Here is a 25,072-nt window from a genome sequence, read left to right as displayed (position 1 = left end):
AGTGAGATATATAAATTTATGTGCAACATCCAAAAATGGGGAGAATTCATTTGCATCAAAATCTTAAATCTACCACAAAACACCAAAGAAAAAATGGGAAATATGTACTTTTGCCTATTTCCTTTGACTAAAGCTTCTCTTGGTTAGTGGTGTGTCATCATATCTGTGAGTTCAACTTTCAAATCTCTTTCTTCTCTAACTAGAACAGTTTGGAAGGAGAGAAAAATTGGCAAGTGTTAAGGTACTTTATAAAGGCTCAGCAAATACCCCACTAGATGTCTCACCTGAGTGTGACTGAGCAGATGAAGATGTCCTCTCATTAAATGAAAAAAGAGCAATGAAATTAATTGTGCCTCTCCAGGTAAAGTTAGATGTTCACCTTACCACCTAAATGTCTACCACTTAAGATATGCCGCCCAATATAGTGCTTATGTTTTAGAAGGAAGAGTTGTATTAACCAAAAAGGGGGGGGGGGGGGCGGGGGGAGAATGAAACATGGCACAAAGAAGTTTATCCCAAAGCTTTCAAACTATTATTTGGAAGAAAGGAGGTAAGAAGAGATGGGGAGAGCCTAAAATACAGCAGAAACAAAATGACAGTCATAGAAGTGTTTGGATCTTCCAGAATAATTACAACCAATTCTCCATATTTCCTTTCTATATTTCTATTCTATTCTTAAGTTATAAATAACATCTTTCGGGTGCCTTGGTGGCTCAGTCAGTTAAGCATCTGCCTTGGGCTCAAGAGAGCCCTGCATCAGGCTCTCTGCTCAGTGGGGAGTCTGCTTCTCCCTCTCCCTCTGCCTGCCACTCCCCCTGCTTGTGCACTCGCTCGCTCTCTCTGTCAAATGAATCAAATCTTTAAAGTAAATAAATAAATAACATCTTTCTTCCTCTAACTTTATTAGAGGCTTACTTGACCAAATGGCATGGGTTAAAAAAGAAGGTGATTAAATATCAGTGATACCACATATGGAGAAAACATTAAATTATTCCATTTTCATCCCTCCCCCCAACTGGGGAGTTCTAAGGAAATAGGAAAATGCTGCCCAGCAATGCACCCATGGTAAGAAGACATGTTTGGGCCAGACTACTCAGATGATTTTCTGAGATTCCCTAAAAGACACAGGTTGGACCTCATTCATAGAAAAAGAGTTTTTGAGAGCACAAGGGAAAGAAAAGAAACGTTTTTAGAAAAAGCCGAGAAGGCAATAATGGGGGAAAGTAAAACTACTGATTTGTCAGGCTTGTCCTCAAAAACATGACCATCTGGGGCGCCTGGGTGGCTCAGTCGTTAAGCGTCTGCCTTCGGCTCAGGTCATGGTCCCAGGGTCCTGGGATCAAGCCCTGCATCAGGCTCCCTGCTCAGCGGGAGGCCTGCTTCTCCCTCTCCCACTCCCCCTGCTTGTGTTCCTGCTCTCGCTGTGTCTCTCTCTGTCAAATAAATAAAATCTTTAACCAAAAAAAAAAAAAAAAAAAAAAATGACCATCTTAGGGTCAAGACTACATCTTTCACTCAGCACCTAAAGGCACCCTAAGAAAAATATTATTGCTCCCCTAAAGAGCACCATTCACTATTTTCATAACTTTGTCTAGAACACACCTCCATCCGCCACTGGTCTTGTTCAACGGGGCCAATATTCCCCTCAGGAGCAGTCAGCTATGCACACAGGTGGTGATCCAACTGGAGAGGCTCATACCCTTCTCAGCCTGGACCAAGCAAAACACTTTGAGAAAGCAGGCTGAGAGTAGGCTATGACAGATGGGACCTTCTAGACCTACTATTGCAGGTTTTCAGAGCATACATAAGCAGGGCTGAAAGATAATTATTCTCCCCAAACTCATACTACCTCCCATGAGGGTTTCATAAAGGGAGTTGAGACAGTCCAGGCGATGAGGATGCAAAGGTCAGTTAACTTTAAGTTTGGAAATGGGCATAAAGGATTTTAACATATTTTTTACAGGATGGAAAATACTGACGGGCATGTGACCAGCTCAGTCAGCAGGGCATGTGATCCCTGATCTCAGGGCTGTGAGTTCGAGCCACACATTGGGTATAGAGATTACTTAAAAATAAGACCTTTAAAAAAAAACTTAAAAAAGAAAAGAGAATACTGATTCCCCAAACATGCTTCTGTTCAGAATTCTAGACTAACTCAACCCTCACACTTTGGTTTTCATAACTAAGATACAGAGAAGCAAGGCAGAGAAAAGAGAAAGAAAAGCATACGGATGTAGGTCCGCATTAAAGAGGACAGACTACCAAAATCATTACAATGACTATATAGAACATTCATGTGAAAATCAACGCTACAGAAAACACCTACAAATAACTCTTTCATCAGGGAACTAATGAATACCTTTCATTCTTCCTTTCCTATTTTACTACCTTCTTAGAACCAGGAACAGACTGCAGGTAGGAAAGGGACAGAAGACACAGGCTGTCTCCAAAACAACGGCCACACAACCGACTGAAAACATTTCAGCTAGCTGTCTGTCATCTACACAATGCCAAATTAGTTTAATTGGATTCTCAGTTGGTTCAATTAATCATTTTAGCATGGTGTACGCACAGCAACAAATTCCACAATTCGACATTTCCAAAGCATTTTTTGTTTGTCTGGTACTGGATGTGGAACAAAGCTTTTAAAGGGAGTATAGATAGTGACACTAATAGTATCCATCGAGAGCGTGGAAAAATCGAGAACTACGTTCCTAGAATTTCTCCTTCTGCTAGCAAGCGGCCTTAATCCAATGTCCTTTGCGTCGCTTTCAAAAATTCTCAAAAGGCTCAAAATACATCAAGAGGACAACCTGAAGTTGTCCATGTGCAACCAAACCAGAGTTTTCCACGTGTAGAATAGAAACAAGGTTATGTCCCAACAGCCAGCTTTCACATCTAGCGCTGGGTGCAGTTCCCCAGCTGGGCTCTCTGCATCCGGTGCAGGAGGCAGGCAGCTCTTAAAGGTGCAGGAGTGTCTAACGTGACTCGGCCACCCACCTGTCCTTTATTACTCTGCTCTCTATCACTGGCCCTCCGCGGGTGCAGGGAATCCCACCACCCACCACACACACCCTACCCTACAACAGAAGAGTACAAATCAACCTCAGCAACCATGTGTCCCCCACACCGCCATCCAGAGTGTTAAATCTATACTTAGAAAATGTTAATGGCATTACCCATGGGGAACCTTATAACTTCATAATATCCCGGAGCTTCTGTTCTCTTCACAGGTTCCATGAAGGGCCAAGCGCTTTGATGGCTCTTGAGTAAAGAAAAAAGTAAGGTATCTAATATGGAAATTCCATGTGGGAAATCATTTCAAAATATCTGCATGAGGTGAATGAAAAGAAAACACCCACCTTCACCTGCTGAAGGATGCTCTTGAGCGTGCTGTAAAGCTGGTCAGGGTCTTTGGGCTCTTTACTTGAAAGGAAAGGAGGAAACAACAGGGAACAATGATTAGTTTTTTGCCCTCTTGCCAGGGGATTCCTATTCCGCTTATTTTTACAAAAACCTAAAATAGGAGCCAAACCAGAATTTTTTTATGAAAATTGAATGGGTGATTACAAGCAGTTTGCCCACTTCCTCCTAAGTTGCTGGGAAGAAAGAAAACTTACTTCCATTAATATCCTCTCCCCGGTCCTACTTACCTTTTCTCTTTTCCACTTGGCTTCCAGCCTGTCTCTCCTATATGTCAACGAAATTAAACACTGAATGAGAACTGCTTTTGGTCAAGGGAGAGTAACAAAATTAATACTTATCAAAGAGGAAATAAATTACAAGCATGCCTCAATAAAAGTCTATTTCTGGGCAGAGACAGAAATCAACTGCAATTAGTTACTTCCTTCTACAGCTAACAGCATGAAACATTTCCAAGAAGGCCAACACCTCTTTATGTTAGTGCTTTCTAAAGCAGGAACTCCGACTTTTCAGGAAAGCATAAAAAATAAATATGCCCAGTACTGGGAGCATATGTGCATTTTGAACTCTAAATCACATATTTTGCTAATCATCACGTGAAAGAGTTAAGCTGTTATTTTAGGTTAGAACAAACTTTGTCCTGGTCTCTATTTTATTTGGCAAAGACCCTGCTTGTAATACAAGATGGTTACTGCAGCAGAAAGAAAACACAGCCTCAAGTCCAACAGACCTGGATTTGATTTCTTGCTCTCTCCTTAAAAGCTAACTTATCCTAGATAAGTTAGAGAGGTTAAGTAACTTATCAATCTATAAAACAGAACTCTAAAAATTAGGTGTTATTATCGCTTTTGAAATTAGCTGATGTATGTAAAAAAACAGAAGAATGCCTGGCACAAGGGAAGTGAAATTTCTAAGTCTAGAAGTAAAAGTAAGTTCTGCTACAGGGTAGCTACTGTATCAAAGGAATGTATCTTGCCCTAATAAGGTCTTATTTTTTTCTGGAGAACTGTGGTTTGTTTGATTTTGTGTTGTGTATTAAATCTTCAATATACTAGAAGATCCTGGATTTGAACTGAACAAAAGCGTGGCTATTCGATAGCTTTCAATCTACAAAAACAGCTATTTTGTATGTTTTCACCCAAGACGATTCATCTCTAACATTCACAGATAAGAACCCTTGGGAAAACTACTCTAAAATAAGGAACTTGAAACAAATTATGTTTTCCAATCATATTTTTTAGAAATTTGGAGAGACAAATTTGGCCAAGCACACCCCTGTGCAGGTTGCAATCATGACAGCATGAGCAAGGGTGCGAACACCAACAAGTTTGCAGATCAGTATCCACTGCTTCTAATTCTGACAGTTACTGGCCATGTGCTAGTTGAGGTCAAAGGACTTAACCACTCTGAGACTCAATTTCCCCATTCGTAAAAGTAGAATTTCCCCGTGCTATAAACGGTACTCTCTCAATAAATGATGGATATGAACAGCTCTAAGAAGGGGTCATCTAAGTTCTCCTTGATTTGTTTGCACTGAGAAGTAGAGAAAAGACAAAGGGAAAGCATCTGCTCCCTTCTTAAGATTACAGACACCACAAATGGAGACAGGCAAGGCAAAAAGCTTTCCAAATCACTGCACTCTGACAACCGTTTCAAACACATCGCATGGCAATACTAAAAGATTCTGCTCTTAAAAGAAGATCTATACATACTAATTCCAGGAATGCTTTCTATTGGAATCTGCCGAACTCCATCTTTAAAACATGAAAGTCCAGGGTATACTTTTCGAATCTGGGCTTGTTTTCTTTCTATCAGCTTTTTAATGATCTGTAAAGCACAGAAAGAAAATGTGTTTAGTGCCAGAAGTCTGTGGCTACAGATTACGTCAGTCAACCTAAGAAGTCGGTCTCCTAAATAAAGTCTTCGGGACACAAAAAGGGAGAGAGGGTGAATGCTATTGGAACAGGGAAGACCTGAAAACGTTCTATTACACCATACACCTCCAGGGGCATTCACACAACCGTCTTTGAATACTTGTCCCCTGCCATCCAAAAAGCCAATATTGAGAGAACACACTGCCCTTGGGGCCCGCTGTCCTCTTTCACAAAGGAGCCAATTATTCTGCCCTATTTCTCTGAGGAGCCTCTGCCGGAGCTGATCAGCTACGCAGCCCAGCCCCAGCATCCGGACCTCTTCACATCCCCTGACTAGGAACTAAATGTTCCCTTCCGACTGGAGGGCTCTTAAGCAGGCCTCAGAAAGTGTCACTCCCCACCTCCCCCCTTGCTGGGAAGGATGACATTATTACTCAAAATTTTCAAGGCTTGAGCCCTAACCTATACTGTTTGCATCAAAAAAGCAGCTCCAAATTGTTGAGGCGACACACCCCCTGGTGTCAGCAACCAGGATGGATTAGGGAATTCTGAGAGGTGTTTGTTTTGTAGAATAGTTCCTAATGTACTGATGTCAACTATTTCCAAAGCAGTGCAGTTTCCCATTTAAAAAAAGAAAAAAAATTAATTAAAAATAGCCATCCCAAAATTAACTATGTCATAAATGATTTTGGAAAAGAAAAAACAAAACAGGGGGGAAAAAGAGGGGAGGGGGAAACAAACCATAAGAGAATTTTAACAGTAGAGAACAAACTGAGAGTTGCTGGAGGGGGGTGGACAGGGGATGGGCTAAATGGGTGATGGGCATTAAGGAGGGCATGTGATGAGAGCTGGGTGTTATATGTAAATGATGAATCACTAAATTCTATGTTACACTATATGTTAGCTAGAATTTCAATAAAAATTTGAAAAACAAAAACACAGTCGCAGTCATTAATTGAATTCACAAAGGAAAACAAAAAATTCCAGGTCCTAACAGCTTGATCTCAAACATATCATTGGTAAATGCTCCAGCATGAATGCATTTTCATCTTGACAATTAAACAAAGAACTTCATAAGGTGAATGGGACTAGTGAAAGTATATGCCTGGTAAATCCAGTTCACTGCTGTGCAACAGAAATATAATGCAATCAGCTCATGTAAATTTTTTTTAAGATCTTATTTATTTATTTGAGAGGGAGAGAAGAAAGAGAGAGAGAGCACACAAGCAGTAAGGAGGGGCAGAGGGAGAAGCAGACTCCCCCCACTGAATAGGAAACCCAGAATCGGGGGCTGGATCCCAGGACCCTGAGATCATGCATGACCTGAGCCACCCCACCCCCATGTTCCAGCAGCCACATTTCTTACAGTAAAAAGTAACAGGTAAAATTGGATTTTAACAATATATTTTTATTTAATTCAATATATCCAAAATATTATCACTGCAGCACATAATCATAGAAAAAACATGTATGAGATATTTTACATTCTTTTATTCCTAACAGGTCTTCAAAATCGGAGTGTATTTTATACTTACAGTGCATCTCAATTTCAACTAGCCACATACCAAGCACTCAGAAGCCATATGTAGCTAGTGGCTGTCACTTTGGACAGGATAGATCTAGATGGATGCTCTCCCTCTTGTTTATTTATGAGTCTAAATATTTTTATTTTTATTTTTTTTAAGAGTTTTTGGGGCGCCTGGGTGGCTCAGTCGATTAAACGTTCCACTAGTGATTTCAGCTCAGGTAGTAAACTCAAGGTTGTGGGATCCAGCCCCGCAAGGCATCCGGCTCAGTGGGGAATGTGCTTGAGTTTCTCTAGCTCTGCCCCTCCACGCACTCATGCTCTCTCTCTAAAATAAATAAATAAATTTTAAAAAAAATTTTTATTTTTAAGTAATCTCTATACCCAACATGGGGCTCGAATTTACAACCCCAAGATCAAGGGTCACATGCTCCTCTGACTGAGCCAGCCAGGCGCCCTGAGTGTAAGCCTTTTTTTTTTTTTTTAAGTTTTTTAATTTATCTAAGTAATCTCTACACCCAATGTGGGGCTCACACAACCCCAAGATCAAGAGTCAGATGCTCTTCTGACTGAGCCAGCCAGGTACCCACCCCAGTCTAAGTCTTTTTAAGAGAGAATCACAATGGTACTCTCTTAAATAAACACCTTCAGAAAACATAATTTCAAATATAATTTTAAAACTTTTTCTCTTTATCAAGGATATTCTCAGATGTGATAACCCACCCAGGTGGCTTCCACACCCCTTGTGTAGCACCTTGAGGGTAGCGGGGTCCTGGTGAGTGACTCCGTAATGACAGTAGAGGGTTTCTTAACCCCTCTGTGCCTCCAAGGGTTGCTTTGGAGAAAGGAGACACTATACTTCTGTTTCAGTCTTTTCTCTTCACCTCCCTTGAAAATGTCTCCACTTCTCCCCCATGTCATCATCATTCTCTCCTCAAATCCTTCTCCCATTCCATCCCTTCAGTTTTAGTCTCCCCAAACATAAGATTTGGGGGAACTCCCCCATCTCTAATATGCCACCAAGTCTTAGCAAGTGTTCTTACAAAGAAATCTCATTGGTTGGTGTCACCCTTACTTTCCCTTGTTGTCTCACACTTGGATGAAGATTTGAGACGTATCCCTACATCCCAGCTCCACCTCCCCATACACACACGCACACGTGCATATATACACTCAACTCTGCCGGCTCATGACCTAGTCACACTTTCTCAAATAGTGGCTTTTATCACCAGCACACCTATGGTCCTCACTGTTCATGTGCCCATGAATCTACTTATGCTGGACTCTGAATCTTTGCTCATGCTGATGGGATTCAGCAGGCTCAAAAGAGTTCAAACATTATTTCCCACAAAGATACCTCCGATGATGCTAGGCCCCTACGGATCTCACCTTCCCCTTGGAGTCAACACTCACAACCCTCAACTCCTACTCTTCTCCCCTGTCCAACTGCACTGGCTTGCTCTCTCCATCTCCACTAGACACAACCACAACTTAATTCTGCTCTTGCATGCTTTCAGGGGCCAGGAAAGCCTTCCATCTACTTAAAACTTTGCTACTACCATTAGTCCCTGTCTTCTGCAAGGGGGTTTTCAAAAGTTGGAAGGAAAATACTTGCGAAAATCATTTGAATTCTGTGGAAGAAGATACTACGCGAATCCAGTATTTTATTATGGTGACTTCAGGTCTCTTTGAAAGAACCTAGGTTAACAGCTCCCAGCCCGCATCATCCACTCAGTGGCATGTGTTAAGAGAAGGCTGGAGGCAAACAGGGAAGGTGAGGTGAGAGGGAGATGAGATCCAAGAGGGGAGGAGAAAAAGAAAGGGGAGGGAGCACTGTCTTCTAACCAACTGACTGCTTTGGCTAGCTCTGTGCTTATGGCTTTCCCCTGTCCGCATTAAGAGCCAACAGACCCGGACAAGGCGAATCTGCAGGGGACTCCTGCTCTCTGCTTTCACCAGAGATGCATGGGTGCTCCTCAGAGGAGGAAGGAGGGACGGGCAGCTGACTGCCTGGTGATGGCTCTAGCTGGCCAGCAGCCCCTCATGCTGAACACGGAGCTGCTGAATACAGACCTGCTCATTAGAGCCCAAAGAGAACAATGAAGAAAGCTAGCTCTTTAGAAAGAGACAGAGAGAGGGGCCTGCTGTGCTTTTATTAACTCTCCAAGTACCCTATTTGGAATTCTCTCTAAGGCTGGCATCTCTGAGCGAGAAACAACAAAGGTTGTTTTTATTTTCTAAAAAAAAAAAAGCCTTTCATCCACATTCATAAGAACAAGCCTGACCCACTTTAAGTAAAAAAGAAAAATATTTATTGAGCACCTACTATGCACCAGACACTGTGTAAGGAGTTTTATGTCTGTTATGTTGATGATGTCTGACAAACAACTGATGATGTCAAACAAACAAGTGGGATTAAGGGACATTAGTAGAAACCAGAAAACAAAGACGGGGTTTAAGACAGATGCCTTTTTTAGTTACTTGCTAGAAAAAAAAAGTGCACTAGAATAAGTAACAGAAGTATAAAATGGAAATGATGAGGGATGACACATCCACAAAGCCCATTTTTGAACTCCAAGGAACTAGGGGGAGTGAGGAGGTGATCCTGGGCTTAACATAAAATTTGTTCATTTAATAAATGCACACTTCCCAATTATGCTTTTTTTATGGTATTTTTTTCTGTCTTGGACAAATGTAAAATTACTATGTAGTCAAATCTATCAACCTTTCCTCTCACTGTTTCTCTTTTAGTTCATATGTATAAAAGACCTCACCCCAAAATGAGGTAACAAATCACTGAATTCCTAGAAGTCCAGACCTTCGGAAGGTGCAATGTTAAAAGGAGAGATGGATACATGCTAAGATAAATGCCCACGTAAGATGATGAATAACAAAAATTCAAATAAGTGGATCAAACTAGCGCTAGTGAAGTTCAAAGAAGAAACTGAACACGGGCCAAAGTGGGCCTATTTGTACTGTGTATTGGGAGAGTGAGGTGGGAAATGGATAAAGACACCAAGCTAGAGGCTTAACGCATCAGTAATGGCTTTTAGAGAAGAGTTTAGATAAGCAAAGAAGTAAGTTTGGGAAGGGGTACATGAGGCTAGAAAGTAAAAGGCCTTGAAGGTGAAGGTGTCGTGTTTTAGAAGTTTTGTATTTTACACCAGTTTAACAAGTGTTGACCCTCTTAGGAATGGTACCTAGAGAGGAAACAGATCAAGCATACCATCAAAGAAGAAATCTATACAAACCATAGCAAACTGAAATTATGATGCTATCCAGTAGAGCCATCCACACAGAGCCCAGAGATATGCAACTCACCCAAAGAAGACCAGCCTGTATGGAAGGAATAGGAGTCAGTCACATGCTTACCTCCTTTTGCTTCTTAATGATGACAGAAAATTCTGTGTATGGGATCCGTGGATTTAGCTCACATCCCATTAAAGTGGCCCCTTCATAATCTTTAATGTAGCCAACATATTTGGTTTTAGGTATTTTAATTTCTTTGGAGAAACCCTGCAAAGCAAATAATTCATTCATATGGCCATTGTGCAACAAATATCCACTGAGTGCAAACTGTGTGGTAGGCAGCAAGATACACTTTTTTCAAGTTCTCATCATATTATCCTGGAAAAGGATTAGCATGAAACCCCTCTGTGGGGTTCAAAAACATCAAAAATCAAACTGCAAACAGGAAGCAAGACAACATAAAAAAATAATCCGAGTAAAACACAAATTATACTAAATGGTTTTTAACAGAATATAAGGTTGAATTTTATATTAAATTGAACAATTTCTCCCAAACTGGGGAGGGGACCCCAAGATTCTCAACAAATCAAAAATCGATCTAAGTTCTGAAAGAAAAGCATATCAAAAAATATAGTAATTAGAGGTGCCTGTCTCAGTCAGTACAGCATGTAACCATCTGTGACTCTTTTTTTTTTTTAAGATTTTCTTTATTTGAGAGAGAGAGAGCGGCGGGGGGAGGAGCAGAGTGAGAGCGAGAAACCAAAGCAGTCTCCATGCTGAGTGCACAGCCCAATGAAGGGCTCGATCTCACAACCCTGAGATCACATCCTGAGCTGAAACCGAGAGTCGGATGCTTATCCAACTGTGCCACCCAGGAACCCTGGAGCATGAGGCTCTTGATCTTGGGGTTGTGAGTTCGAGCCCCACACTGGGTATAGAGATTACTTAATTACTTACTACCTTTTTTTTTTTTTTTTTAGATTTTATTTATTTGAGAGAGAGAGAAAGAGAGCACAAGTAGGGGGTTAGGAGGGGCAGAAGGAGAGAGAGAAGCAGACTCCCCACTGAGCAGGGAGCCCAACATGGGGCTTGATCCCAGGACCCTAAGATCCCAACCTGAGCAGACGCTTAACCGACTGAGCCATCCAGGTGCCCCAAAAACTTTGATGTTGAGGAAATGAAACCCCTACTGTATAGGCAAAAACTTCCAGACCATCATAATGTGTAGTTGTGTCAATGGCATTTATTTACAATATATTCATTTATATACTTTAATCTGCAATAACTTAGTGCTACAGGATATATATTCATGTATTTATATTATAAACATAATTTTCCTTACAATGCCTATTTCAGTTCTTTGCAGTAAATTATTTGGAATTCAGATCTCCAGCAGTGTCCTGCTGCCCTTTCAGCAAAAACTTATTTTCCAAGCAATCATTGCCATCATCCTCAAAGAGGACTACAGAAAAGTCATTTAAGAACCGTATTTCAAGATCTGCAATGCAGCTGTAGCCTAAGAAAGCTGACACTCAAGCCTTCAGTTAACAATCCCACTGAGTTCTCCCAAGTGAGTTTTATTATAAAAGTCACAGACACGTCCCAAAGAATAAGAAAACAAAATAGGAGATAGCTACCTGACATCAGAGGAGGAAAAGCTCTCTAAACACATGAGACTAATACAAAAAGAAGTTAATAGATTTTATGTAATGAAATCTTTAAGAATCTGTACATCAAGTCATAAGGAATGCTGAAACAACTGACAATGGGAGAAAAATCATAAAATAAAAGGTTAATATCCTCATATACAAAGAGTCCTCATAAATCAATGCGAAAATAAATATTTTAGTAGAAAAAGAGGCAAAATACAATGAATTGGCAATTCAAAAACAGAATAAGAAATACAAAGGGTCAATGAATAAGAAAAAATACATCAAACTTCACAATGATTAAATAAATGCAAACATACACAATTTATTATTTAGGGAAGGAGTAAAAAATATATTTCTCAATTATAAAACCTTTTCCTGAACCCCCTTACATATTGCTGACAATAGAAATTGTTACAGTATTTGGCAATGCATAACAAAAGCCTTAGATATATCTGGAAACAACTCTTTCTGGACATTTATCCTAAGGAAACTTACCATAGATGAGGGCAACATACATACAAACACATACTTATAAATGTATGCTTACACACAAGAAAGACCGAATGTCCTAAAGATGTGGTATTGGTTTAATGAATTATTTTCTAAATATACCATAAAATTTCAGAGAACCATCAAAAGTTATGTAAACAATAATCAGAATATATTAAGTGAAAGGGGCAAGTAATTCAATTACATATAATATGAGCCAAATATATTTATATACATATGTACACATGAACACATACACAGAACAATTATTAGAAGGGTACATATCAAAACATTAACAGTAAATCTCTTTGGATGGTAGAATTACAAATGAATTTTCTTCATTCTGCTTTACTATGTCTTCCAAAATTTCTACAATAACTTTATATTACTTGGAATTATAAAGCACTATTTAAAAAAATACGCAGCCAAAGAAGAAAAAGCTGAGCTGAAAACTGAGAATAAAAAGCTCCTTAAAAAACTGAGCTGAAAACTTCGGATAGGAAAGGACCAAGATGGCAGCCAAGCTCCTAGCCTGCTGTGTGCTGCTGAAGAAGGATCGTCAGGAGCCCTTCATAAACTTCATCATTTTCTTTCTGCTGTCATAAATGGAGGCTTTCCAGAGACTGAATCTATTTCTCTTATTCACGGAGAACTCTACTCACCCAGCCCTGGGAATTTCTCCTTAGCCTGGGGATACCATATTTTAGAATTCCAGGATGCAATATTATACTTCATTTATAGATGGCATTCGTTCATTCACTCAACAAATATTTCTTTAGTACTTACTATGTGCTGGTCATACCCTCTACTACAGTCTGAAGTTTAGTCCTGGCCTAAGGATTAAAAAATAAATGTATGTCCTTCTTTCAAGTAGAAAATGCCAGGGGAAAAACTTCCTTGGATTGGATGAAGGCTACCTGAGTATATATAAAGAAAAGAAATGACAGAACAGAGTTGCACAGTGAAAAACTTACCTGTTTCTTGAAATAACCAATTGCATATTCATCTGCATACGTGAGGAAGTTCAGGATATCATGTTTTATATGATATTCTTTCAAGTGATTCATCAGGTGCGTTCCATAGCCCTATGTGGAAGTTAGTATAGAGATAAATATATTAGGTTCTGGAGAAAACACATTCCTACAAATTCACTGGGAAATGTTGACAAATTTAGAAGTTGGTACTTTGATATATCTTACCAATATAATACTAACACCCTTTCATGCATTTCTGAACTTTGAAAATGACCTACAAAACCAAAAAATTCAAAATCCTTGAATTGAGATATAATCATCATTTTAAAATACAAGTTTCTGGTTCTTTGGAAGTAACACACCAAGGCTACAAGCTGCTGGTTCAATCCTAAAGAGTATTTGCTGAATATTAACAAAGAAGTTTGGGGAGTTAACTTGATTATGATTTCTGCTTATCTTTAAAGTATTTGAGAACCTGAGATGCAAAGAGCAATGTAAATGAAAAGTGCTAATCTTTACTAGAATATTAACTCAAGTGTTTCCTGAATGTATACAAATCAGCAACCCCTCCAAAGAAATGTATCATATCACATACACAGGATTTTCATCTTAGTCTTATCAGGCCATCCCAAGCAAGGTCTAAGAAATCCAGAATCTCTGAGTGAGCCAGAGGATATATGGAAGTAAACTAAAGACAGCGAACAATGTTGAATAAATTAATGATTAAAATATGAAAAAAAATGCAAGTACCAGGTTTTTCAGTAGTGTATAAAGCTTAGAGAAAATCTATAAATTTAAAGTTTTAGAACCTCATTAAAAGAGGTGAAAGTAAATCCAAGCATCCAGACACAAATACCTTTTAGAATTTGGTGACAAACTTTTCTAAGGAACTCAAATGTGCTTACAGGTATGGTCTCATGCAACTGCAGTAGCAGAGGGGGAGAAGGATCTTTGGAAAACCATTTGGTCTAACTCTCTATCCCAGGTGATGCTAGAAGTCTTCTGCCATCTATCCTACAAAGGTGAGCTGTTAGAAACCTCTTCCAGTATAGAGTGATCCCTTGGTCCTTAGATAGACCAGTTCATTCTCAGGTATTGTTATGGTTGGGAAGTTCTTCCTAAGTTTACCTGAGATCTGATCCCTCGTTATTTCTACTTGTTGACCTTAGTTCTACTCTTAGAGTAACAATGACTCATTCCTGTTCTTAACTCTTCAAGCCTTTAAAGACCATACCCTCTCATGCCCATCCTTACCTCCCAAACCCCATCTGAAATATCATTGAGGTTTCCATCGTTCCTTAAAAGGCACGATTTGGAAGACCCCTTCTTAATCTAATCACTCTTTTCTGGGCTTTCTCCTGTATAACAATGTCCTAAAGCATGGAAGGACCAAGCATAATAATTAGAGAATGGTCTGTTCAGTAAATCGGAGAACAGTATTACAACCTCATTCTTCTGGAAGTTATTCTTCCACTGAAGTTACCCAAGGACATTTTAGCTTATCCTAAACATTTTACAATACTAATATATTCTAAGTTTCAATAAAACTAGGATAAAAAGAGGAACGAAATGTCTCTCTCCTTGAAGAGAAGATGGTAAAATGGGGAAGATAAAGACATAAATGCATAATAACAGTATAGAGCTGTGCTGTTCAATATAGTAGCCAGTAGCCACATGTGGTTTTTGAGCAACTGAAATGTGACTAGCCTAAACTAAAATGTACGTGTGTAAAATACACATCAGGGAAAAGAAAAACAATTCAATAATAACATTTCATCCTTATCACATGTTGAAATGACACTATTTTGGACATACTAGGTTAAATAAAAAATATCAAAATTAATTTCACCTGTTTCTTTTTACTTTTTAAAATATGGCTACTAGAAAATTTAAAATTATATGCGTGGCTTGCATTTGAGACTCAAAGTATATTTCTATTGTGTAATGTTAGCATAGAGTGATGTATTTGTATCTTTAATACAGAAAAAGACAGGGCACCTCGGTGGCTCAGTCAGCTAAGTGTCCGACTCTTGATTTCAGCTTAGGTCATGATCTGAGGGTTGTGTGATCCAGCCCTATGATGGGCTACATACTGGGCATGAACCCTGCTTAAGATTCTCTCTCCAGGCGCCTGGGTGGCTCAGTTGGTTAAGCAACTGCCTTCGGCTCAGGTCATGATCCTGGAGTCCTGGGATCGAGTCCCACATCCGGCTCCCTGCTCAGCGGGGAGTCCACTTCTCCCTCTCCCACTCCCCCCTCTTGTGCGCTCTCTCTCTCTCTCAAATAAAATCTTTTTAAAAATATTAAAAAAAGATTCTCTCTCTCACCCTCCCCTCGTCCTCTCTCTCCCTCTTTCTCTTTAAAAAAAAAAATTACAGATAAAGTCTTTAAGATAATTAAGAGGGGGAAGGAGGAGGGTATAGAAGGAAAAGAACATGTTTAAGCTAGGCCTTAAGAAGAGTTTGTCAAGGGGCGCCTGGGTGGCTCAGCTGGTTGAGCATCTGCCTTTGGCTCAGGTCATGATCCCAGGGTCCTGGGATCGGGTCCCACACAGGGCTCCCTGCTCAGCGGGAAGCCTGCTTCTCCCTCTGCCCCTTACCCCGCTCATGCGCTCACGCTCACGCTCTCTCACATGCTCGCGCCCTCTCTCTCTCTCTCACGTGCGCACACGTGCATGCACACTCTCTCTTTCAAATAAATAAATAAAATTAAAAAAAGAAGAATTTGTCAAATGGAAAACAAGGTAAGAAGATGGACTGGAAATCTAAAAGTAAAGAAAAATAAATCTATACAAAAGTATTATAAAAAGATACAGGAAAGTGGTTTTATAACCTAAGGGTACAAAGAGGCTTCCTAAAAAAAATACAAAATGCAAAACCATAAAGAACTGATTATTAAGTAGATTATTTTAAATTTTAAAACTCCTTAAAGTTATTATAAGCAATTTAAGATTCCATAAACAAAAGACAAATGACAAACTGAGAGGACACAGTTGTAACACATATTACAAAGATTTAATAGCTTCTATGGGATCAGTACAAAAAAGAAAGACAGCCTAAAAGAAAAATTGTCAAAGGCCAGGAACAAGCAGTAAATATAACCAATAAAAATACATAAGGGGCGCCTGGGTGGCTCAGTCGTTAGGCGTCTGCCTTTGGCTCAGGTCATGATTCCCAGGGTCCTGGGATCGAGCCCCACATCGGGCTCCCTGCTCGGCGGGAGGCCTGCTTCTCCCTCTCCCACTCCCCCGCTTGTGTTCCCTCTCTCGCTGTGTCTCTCTCCGTCAAATAAATAAATAAAGTCTTTAAAAAAAAAAAATACATAAGATGTTTGACCTCGATAGTAATTAGAGCACTCCATCAGGAAATGCAACATTTCAGTCAACAGTACGCAACCATCTTTAAGGTTGATGGCACCCAGCCAGTTTCAGTAAAGACAGGAGAAACAGTACCCTCCAAAACCATGGGTGAAAGTATAAATTGGTAAACCCATTGAGAAGGCAATCTGGAAATATTTATATTTTTAATTTAGACAGGCCATATTCAATCCTGCATCAATTTCACTTCTCACTGTCCAGAAAAACATTTCCAAAGACAGCACTGTTTGTGACAGAAAAATAAGTGTAAATAAACATAAATGTCTTCAATAGGGAATGATTATATAAATTATGGTGCTTCCATATTATGAGATACTATGGAAAAAGGGTAAAATAGCTCTATATCAGCACTAACAGAAATTTCTGCAATGATAGAAATGTTTTTTAACTATGCTATCCAATATGGTAGCCATTAGTCATATGTGTCTATTGAGTACTTGTGTAAATAAGGAACTGAATTTTGAATTTTATTTAACTTTAACTGATCTAAATATAAATTTAAATAACCACATATATGCACTGAAGCAGAGTCTGCTTCTCCCTCTCCCTCTGCCCCTCCTCCTCCTCCCCACTCATGCTATCAGATAAATAAAATCTTTAAAAAAAATAAAAATACATATATTTATTATGATATATAAATATTAGTTATGTGACTTTAAATTTGCACAATTTCAAATCCAAATAGTTCTTAGATGACAAGATAATTCTAAAACTGGGTGACGAGCTTTTCAAGTAAATTCTGAAATGTCATCTTGTGTGTGCTTTGAGCAAGATAAATTCAAATACAAACCTTATTTAAAGCATTCACAGGAATTTATATGTAAGCCTGCTTCTCTAAAATGAGTGGATGCAAATTTTGAAGTATCATTTAGCCAAGATTTTTAACATATTAAATAAAAATCTAAAACCTCCACTTACGAACTTGAGGTTTTTTTTCCAAATAGGTACGACCAGCACTGGCTTTCATCAAACTTACCCATTCTACTCAGTTGTGAAAGACGAATCTTCATTTTCTAGAACTACAGTTTCAAATCATTTACAAAAACATGGCTTTTTTCTAGTTCTAGGATTCCTACTGAGTTTGTCATGTTTGGCCACCCTCCTGCAAGTCTTTAGAAAATTACATGGTTTGGGGGAAAAAATAAATCGCCCTTCTGGGAAGTAGTAAGACAAAGCACCCAATTCATATTAAATCCCTTTAGTTTTCCTCTGGTATCCCTAAAAGTGTCCAAGTCAACCTTAATCAACCTCTCCAAACAAGGGGCTTGGTGTAGCTTTCTCTGAAAACAGAAATTTTGCCACCTTTTTCTGAAATTATAAACCAAAGACATATGGGCCAGCTCCCTCTCCCTAGGAAAAGCCAAACAAATTTTCCTTCTAAGGAAGCTTCTAAAGCCTGGATACTTGAACTATTTCTCACGTGGGCTAGGGAAAAATAAAATAGTGATAAGCACAGCAACAGCACCATCTTAAGACACACTGTCAGAATGTCTTGCAAAAGCACCAAACATCCGTTTCAAGCAAACCTGGGCCCCCGCCTTCCCCGGTCAGAATGACAGAGGTATGACTGATGGGTTCAGTCTATCCTTTGATGCTCAGTACTATGAGTCAAAGACAAAAAGCCCCATTTTGTGCTTCATGAAAAGAAATCACAGCAGCGCTAACAGGCGCAGTGGGTCGACTAAAGCTGTTAATGAAAACAAAAGTACCCACAGCACTGGCCGTAGCCCTCAAGCAGAGAAGGATTCCTTCAAGTGACTTCCTGTCAGCTTTTGTAAATGGCACCGGTTCTCTGCAGCTGGAGAAGGCGACCCTGTCCCTAGGCCTGCACTGCCCAATACGGGAGCACTGGCCACATGTGCCCAGTGAGCACCGGAAACGTGGCTAGTTCAAGCTGAGATGTGCTGAAGTGTAAAACACACCCTACATTCCAGAGACTGAAGACAAACAATATAAAATGTCTCATTAGTAATCCTCTGTGCCCACACTGAGTACCTGCTGGTGCAGTGACACCTCTTTAAATACGGTGGGTAAAATAAAATATGTTTTCAAAATTAACTTTGCCGGTTTCCTTTTTTTTTTTTTTTAATGTAGCTCCTAGAAAACTTAAAATTACACGCATGGCTCCCATTCGCACGTCACATTATATTTCATTAGGTTACACTACCTCAGACTTGCCGGTCATTTTTCTCAGCAGCTACCTAACCCTGAGCTACTTATCTTTCCACCGTTTGCCCTAGTTCTGCATGACACTATTTAGGCTTCCCAAAATACCAAATGAGTGATAGTTTAAAGACATTTTTCCTGGTTCTGTTTTCCTAAAAGTGGCAGCAGAGCAGAAAACACAACAGACATTAGACCAGAGGTCTTTCTGCCAATGGAGAGTCTACGCTTTATTCCAGTCCTACTGCAACACCAGCTGCAGCTTCAATGAAACAGCCTAGCTCCCAGGGACGAAGGGACCAGTGACAAGGACAACTGGGAAGGTCAAGTAGACACACAGAAACACAAACACACACACACATACCAAAAAAACCCCACATTCCAAACCCTGCATGAATACTTCTAAAACTTAGTCATAAATTTATTCAAATTTTTCATGACTTCCTTTATAGAATTTCTTTAGCCCTTGACCACCTTTAAGGACGAAGCCATAAGACATCTTTCTTAAGTGTAAGCCACCTAAATCATGTAACCCACATCTCACCGTATCCTTTCTGGTGGCTCAGTGTGTCACCGGCTGTGTGCGTGTATGCATGTGCATGTTTAAATTCACAATGAGCAGTGAAATTTATCTTCAAACCTCCCTTCACTTGTCATGGACTATCCTTCAGTTGCACTGGGGGCTGTGTGGTGTCCTTGTACCTTGCCCCAGTCCCCAACAAAGCCCTGGTAGAACCTGACCTATTGGGATGTGGAACCGTTTGCTCTCTTCACACACATGCACCGACATTTTCAGCAAGAGGACTCTTCTCAGAAAGTCCTGAACTCCACTTCAAACTTTCTGTGGACGTGGCACAGAGAGAGAGATCTGCCCAGGCTCCGCAGCTTTAGTGAGAAGCACCACATTCTGTTTTTCTTCTAACACCTTGGGTTACCCTTACCTTGACTTGCTCATTTGAGGTTACAGCACAGAAAACAATCTCTGTGAATCCTTGGGATGGGAACATACGGAAACAGATACCACCAATAACACGGCCATCTTTAATTAGGGCAAGGGTTTTGTGTTTCCTGAAACAATAAGATTATGGCAAAGTTTTACCTATTTTGGTTATATAAAAATACTTTGGGGGAGGGGAGGTTCCTTATTAACCAAACAGGAAGGGAGGGGAGTGTTTTTCTTGAGTTTCTATGGAAGCCTCCTTTATCTAGACACTATCTCGGTAGAACATTCTTAATGTGGACTTTTTAGAGCAAGCTCGCCTGCACAAGACTTCATTCATCGGGGCTTCCATCACAACAGAATGCCGGCCGCCTACGAAGGGTGTGAGGTTTATAGGTAAAGAACAGAGTATGTGTGGAGGTGCTGACTGGTATTGGAACAGTGGTACACTCAATGCCAAGGGACCCCCGGTACAGGTTTGGAGGGAAAGCAGTAAGTCATGGACAAATGTGGGATATGTTTCCGAAGGGTTTACTCTGACTCAAAAACATTACAGAAACATTATGGAAGAGAATACAAAATCCACACATACAATTTGCCAAACCCTGCGTTATAGAATCCTGTCAGAACTTCTGTCTCAGGCGTCACTCTGAATTGTCACAGGCAGGGATCACGTTCCACATAGGCTGCTAGGCTATATATGTTAAAGTACATTCAATTAGAGAACTTTAGGTTTTCTGGTGTTTGGGTTTTATTTAAAGCAATGGATTTTCAAATGTACCTGTCTGATATCCCAGTAATTTTCCCAGCAACAGTGGTACCTAGTTATGATGCCAAATTCAAGAATGTTTTGACTATGAAAAAGTAGGACATCTTCTTGGTGCTTATATTTCTTCACTGCTATAGTGAATGAACCATAGGACAGTCACCAGCAACTTAAAATATAGAGCTTCATTATTGTTAACAAAGAAATGTATGCATTGTTGAAAAATTCATCTTACTGCTTTTAGTCATGCCAAGTATCTTGATGTAGCTCTGTATTCCCCAGTATGACAAGAGGCAGCAGGATTTAGTAGCTGACTCTGGCTTACTTCCACTATCTGAGTGGTTCCTCCTTCATTTAAAAAGGAAATAAGAAAGAAGAGCCAAGTACCACTTACGGGTCAAAGACAAGCCGTGTGATGTATTCTTTTGGCATCCGGGGCAGCTGGTGTGAGAACACGTTCTGTAGACCGACTAGCCACATTAGAATCTTCTTGTTGGGTTTCTGGTTTAGGGAATTGCCGACCACGTGAAATTCAATCACACCCCTGCGCTCTTCCAGCCTTGCTGCTTCGTCCCTGGCTGAATGTGCTGACAGTAAATTGGTCTGCAGGAGACAGGAAAAAATTACACAGAACTCTTAAGACAATGGGGATGGGACATCTCCATGCTTCTCTTATTTGTTCTAATAAGATACACATTTGTGGATTTTCAGGGACCCAAACAACATGCACAAGTTACAAAAACAAAATGGAAAAGAGAGGTAAATCATTTTGAGAGATCAGAGTATTGTATGTATACATGGATATCTGGCGTAGATTAGGAGCCGTCAAACCTTTCAGTGAAGTGCCATATAGTAAATACAAGGTCTCTGTGGCAACTAGTCAACACTGTTGTAGTGTGAAAGCAGACACAGACATACATAAATGGATGGAGGGGGGTGCCTGAGAGGCTCAGTTGGTTAGGTGTCTAACTCTTGATTTTGGCTCATGTCATGCTCTCAGGGCTCCACATGGGGCTCTGTGCTCAGTGGGGAGTCGGCTTGGGGATTCTCTCCCTCTGCCCCTCTCCCCCCGCTTGTGCATCTTCTCTCTCATAAACAGATAGATAGATAGATAGATAGATAGATAGATAGATAGATAGACAGACAGACAAATGTAGTAATGTTCCAATAAAACATTATTTAAAAGAGGGCGGGGGTAGAGCAGACCAGATTTGGCTTGTGTGCTAACCCCTGGTTTGGAGGAATCCCATCTGGTTAAACTTTACAGGAGCCTCGGGATGACCGATCCCCAAAATTCCTATCACAGTCCCAACAGTGACAGTCACGTTTATGATGTTAGCACCTCTTTCTGGAGGACAGTGTTCCTGGGTATCTGTTCTGAGGGTATCTGCTAACCCACTCTCAACCGTAGCTGGCAGCACAGTCCTGTGCCAGCACTTTATGCTCTTCACCCTATTTAATCCACCCAGGGGTGTGCAGGCAAATGTTTAAGCAACAGTTCCCCAGGGAAGAAAAGCCCCAAATGGTAGCACTTGCTCATCCCACTGGTCTGCAGCTGGCTGACCAGGTGCAACTGCAGACAATTTCAAGCTACCAACATATTTAACACCCAGCTCACCAAATTCTTGAAAATTTAACAACTGCCTTGTGCATGTTGTACAAGCCAACTCCAATACACTACCAAATCCACCCAGCAAATTTTGAAATGTGTGATAACATCCACACTTCACAGCTGAAAAAAACTGAGCTAAACTAATCTGTGAAGTTACTAAATCCTTGAAAGACAAGAGCACAAAAGGTATAGTATTAGATACCAGGACTGGATATCTAACAGGAAATGGGAAGGATAATCTTACAATGAGATTATTTCTCTTAAAACATTCCAGTTCTCTGAATTATCCCCAATACCATAAAACAAACATCTCAGGAAACATGACAAATTAAAAACTGATGTAGCAGAGCCATGCCAAAATAATTTTTAAAGATACTTTACAAAATAATCTCCAAGCCATTTCTTCATTTCCTGGAAGCTGTCAGAAATGTCTTTTTTTTTTTTAAGTAGGGTCCAAGCCCAGCATGGAGCCCAACACAGGGCCTGAACCCACAACCCTGGAGCTTAACTGACTGAGCCACCCAGGTGCCCCAGAAACATCTTAAACTGCCTTGCCCCTGGATGCAATGCAATGAGATAACAGAACTTTTCCAAAACTGCTTTACTTGAATCCAATCACGAGTAAATAGACAAATCCAAAAAGGGTTGTTATACAAAACTAGTGAGCAGGATTCTTCAACAACGACACTGCCATTAAAAAAAAAAAAGGACAGGCGAACTGTTCTAGATTGAAGGAGACTAAAGAGATAATGAGAAAGAACCTAAATGCAATTCATGATCCCTGGCTGATCCTTCAACAACAGGAACAAATGTTCTAAGGACATAATATGGTTACATGGGGAATTCAGATACGGGCTCTCTATACATTAGGCCAGGGGTCAGCAAACTTTCTTATAAAGGGGTCAGATACAAGTATTTTAGGCTTTGCAGATCATACATCACCTGTCTTAATTATTCAAATCTGCTCTCATAGTGCAAGGCAGGTAAAGACAATACGTTTCAATAATACTTTAAAAAACAGCCAGTGGGCTATATATACATATATTAGAAAATATAACCTAGCTAAATTTTCTGATAATGGTAACTACATTGTGGTAATGTAAAAGAGTAGTGTATATCTTAAAAAATACAGGTAAATATAGAGGTGAAATGTTGTGACATCTATATTGAATTCTGAAATGGTTCCCAATGGTTCATAGGCGAGAGAGACAGAGGTAATGCAAGTGTGACATGTTAACAATTGGTGAATCTAAATAAAGAAACTATGGATCTCAGGGGAGCCTGGGTGGCTCAGTCAGTTAGGTGTCTGCCTTCAGCTCATATTATGATCCCAGGGTCCTGGGACCAAGCCCTGCATTGGGCTCCCAGCTCAGAGGGGAGCCTGCCTCTCCTTCTCCCTCTCCTCCCCACTTGTGATCTCTGTCGCCCTCTCTAATAAATAAATATAACCTTTAAAAAAAAAAAAAACAACTATGGTTCGCTATCACGAAATGTTTCTAACATTTATGAGGATTTAAATATTTTAAGATGAAGAGCTGAGGGAGGTGGGAATGCCTTCAACTGTGTGAGATTATTAGTATGTTTCCCTGTAATGTGATATTCATCAAGGGGAATCACATCTCCACCAGCTTGTCTTACCCTCCACACCTTGACCACCTGGTTAAATGCAAACCAGGATAGCATAACATGCTATCTCTCAATGATACCACCCCCATTTCCAACAGCTGGAGTGGCCAGGAAAATGAAAGGGGTCTACCAGGTGTCTGGGCTCTGATTTACCCTGCTGACCTCTGGTCCAAGCATTGCTGCAGGGTCTGTGATGGTAGACATGACCTCGTCGATTAATTCCATTGGAATATCCCCCATAACTCGGGGTTTCTTGGCCTCCTCCAAGGCATGAGAGTCATTCATTTTCCTCTTTTCTCCTGTGATGATCAAAATAAAAGGGCAAACAATGGATGATCTTAAACACAAAGCAGGTAATACATGCCAACTAATCCAACTAATTTTCTGTGAACATTGATGAGCATGGAAGTCAACTCTCCATCTATGCAGGGAAGGGGTGGCAGTGGAAGATGGGAAAGAGAAGGGAGGAGGTCACAATAACTGCCAACCACAGATCCATTCTGAATATTTTCTATGTTAATTTTTTAACTTGCTATATGAATTATGAAGGCATGTATTCATTCATTTGCAAATGCAAGAGGTGATTTTAGTTATCATGGTTGTTAATCTCTAAATTTAGTCCCTTTGTGGTCAAAGAACATGGTCCATATGATACCAAAACATCAAAAATTTCTGAATCTTACTTTAGAATGTAAAATACTACCAATTATTTGTAAATGTGTTGTGTCTTCTTGAAAATAATGTGTATTTTCTGACTTTTAGGAGTAATGATCTCTGTACATCCATTAGATTAAGCTTACTGATTGTGTTTTCACGGCTTCTATATCCTTAACGATAGTTTTGTCCACTTGAACTATGAATTACTCAGAAATGTTGCTTCAAGCCTTCAACTACTGGTTGACTAGGTTATTTCTCTTTGTGGTTCTGTCAAATCTCTTTCACGTATGTGTACATGTGTGTATGTATAGATATATTATGTATATGTCTATATATATTTGAAATATACAAATGAAATGTTTCATTTTGCCAGTGAATTTAATTTTTTCATTATAAAATAACCCTTTTTCTCTCACAATGCTTTTTTGCCATAAAATGATACCTCACAAAGTGAGTTGGGCCATTCTCAACATGTCACATGCTGGGAAAGGCCATACAAAGACAAAGAAAACTTTCTCCCATTTTCCTCCTTAGATTACATGGTGGCTTTTCGTCCTTTCTACTATCATGCTTGGTTTTTCCTTTTTTTTTTCCCTTGTCATAATGTTTTTATTTTTATAATTAAAATTTTAAAAAAAATTTTAGATGTTCAAATCTAATCCCACTAAGCACATTTCCATAGATTATTCTTACCATCTTTTAGTTAAAGGAACAGAACAAGGTAAAGTATCTTGTCTACATGAGAT

At 39.8% G+C, this 25,072-nt stretch overlaps 1 protein-coding gene across 8 annotated transcripts in view; it reads right to left on the bottom strand.

The window, feature by feature from the left end:
• The window catches only part of KAT2B (lysine acetyltransferase 2B), a 98,537-nt gene that overhangs the window by 3,509 nt on the left and 69,956 nt on the right, over positions 1 to 25,072 (bottom strand). For 5 of the 8 annotated variants that reach the window (XM_073900757.1, XM_073900762.1, XM_073900782.1 and 2 more), the window contains 9 exons: positions 23,823 to 23,968; positions 20,826 to 21,034; positions 19,667 to 19,793; positions 13,187 to 13,297; positions 10,195 to 10,338; positions 5,136 to 5,250; positions 3,654 to 3,690; positions 3,363 to 3,426; positions 3,180 to 3,264 (listed from right to left, as the gene is read on the bottom strand). In XM_073900757.1, the coding sequence (XP_073756858.1) occupies positions 3,180 to 3,264; positions 3,363 to 3,426; positions 3,654 to 3,690; positions 5,136 to 5,250; positions 10,195 to 10,338; positions 13,187 to 13,297; positions 19,667 to 19,793; positions 20,826 to 21,034; positions 23,823 to 23,968 (1,038 nt within the window). Of the gene's footprint in view, positions 1 to 3,179; positions 3,265 to 3,362; positions 3,427 to 3,653; positions 3,691 to 5,135; positions 5,251 to 6,712; positions 7,151 to 10,194; positions 10,339 to 13,186; positions 13,298 to 19,666; positions 19,794 to 20,825; positions 21,035 to 23,822; positions 23,969 to 25,072 lie in introns of those variants that run through there. The other 3 variants (XM_025882889.2, XM_073900767.1, XM_073900775.1) reach the window with 3 other exon arrangements.

This window comes from Callorhinus ursinus, unplaced genomic scaffold (assembly GCF_003265705.2).
Source record: "Callorhinus ursinus isolate GAN/ISIS: 27379988/994484 unplaced genomic scaffold, GSC_fseal_2.0 scaffold1, whole genome shotgun sequence".
NCBI lineage: Eukaryota > Metazoa > Chordata > Mammalia > Carnivora > Otariidae > Callorhinus > Callorhinus ursinus.
The sequence above is the reverse complement of the archived record's forward strand: the minus strand, read 5'-3'. Positions and strand labels throughout refer to the sequence as shown.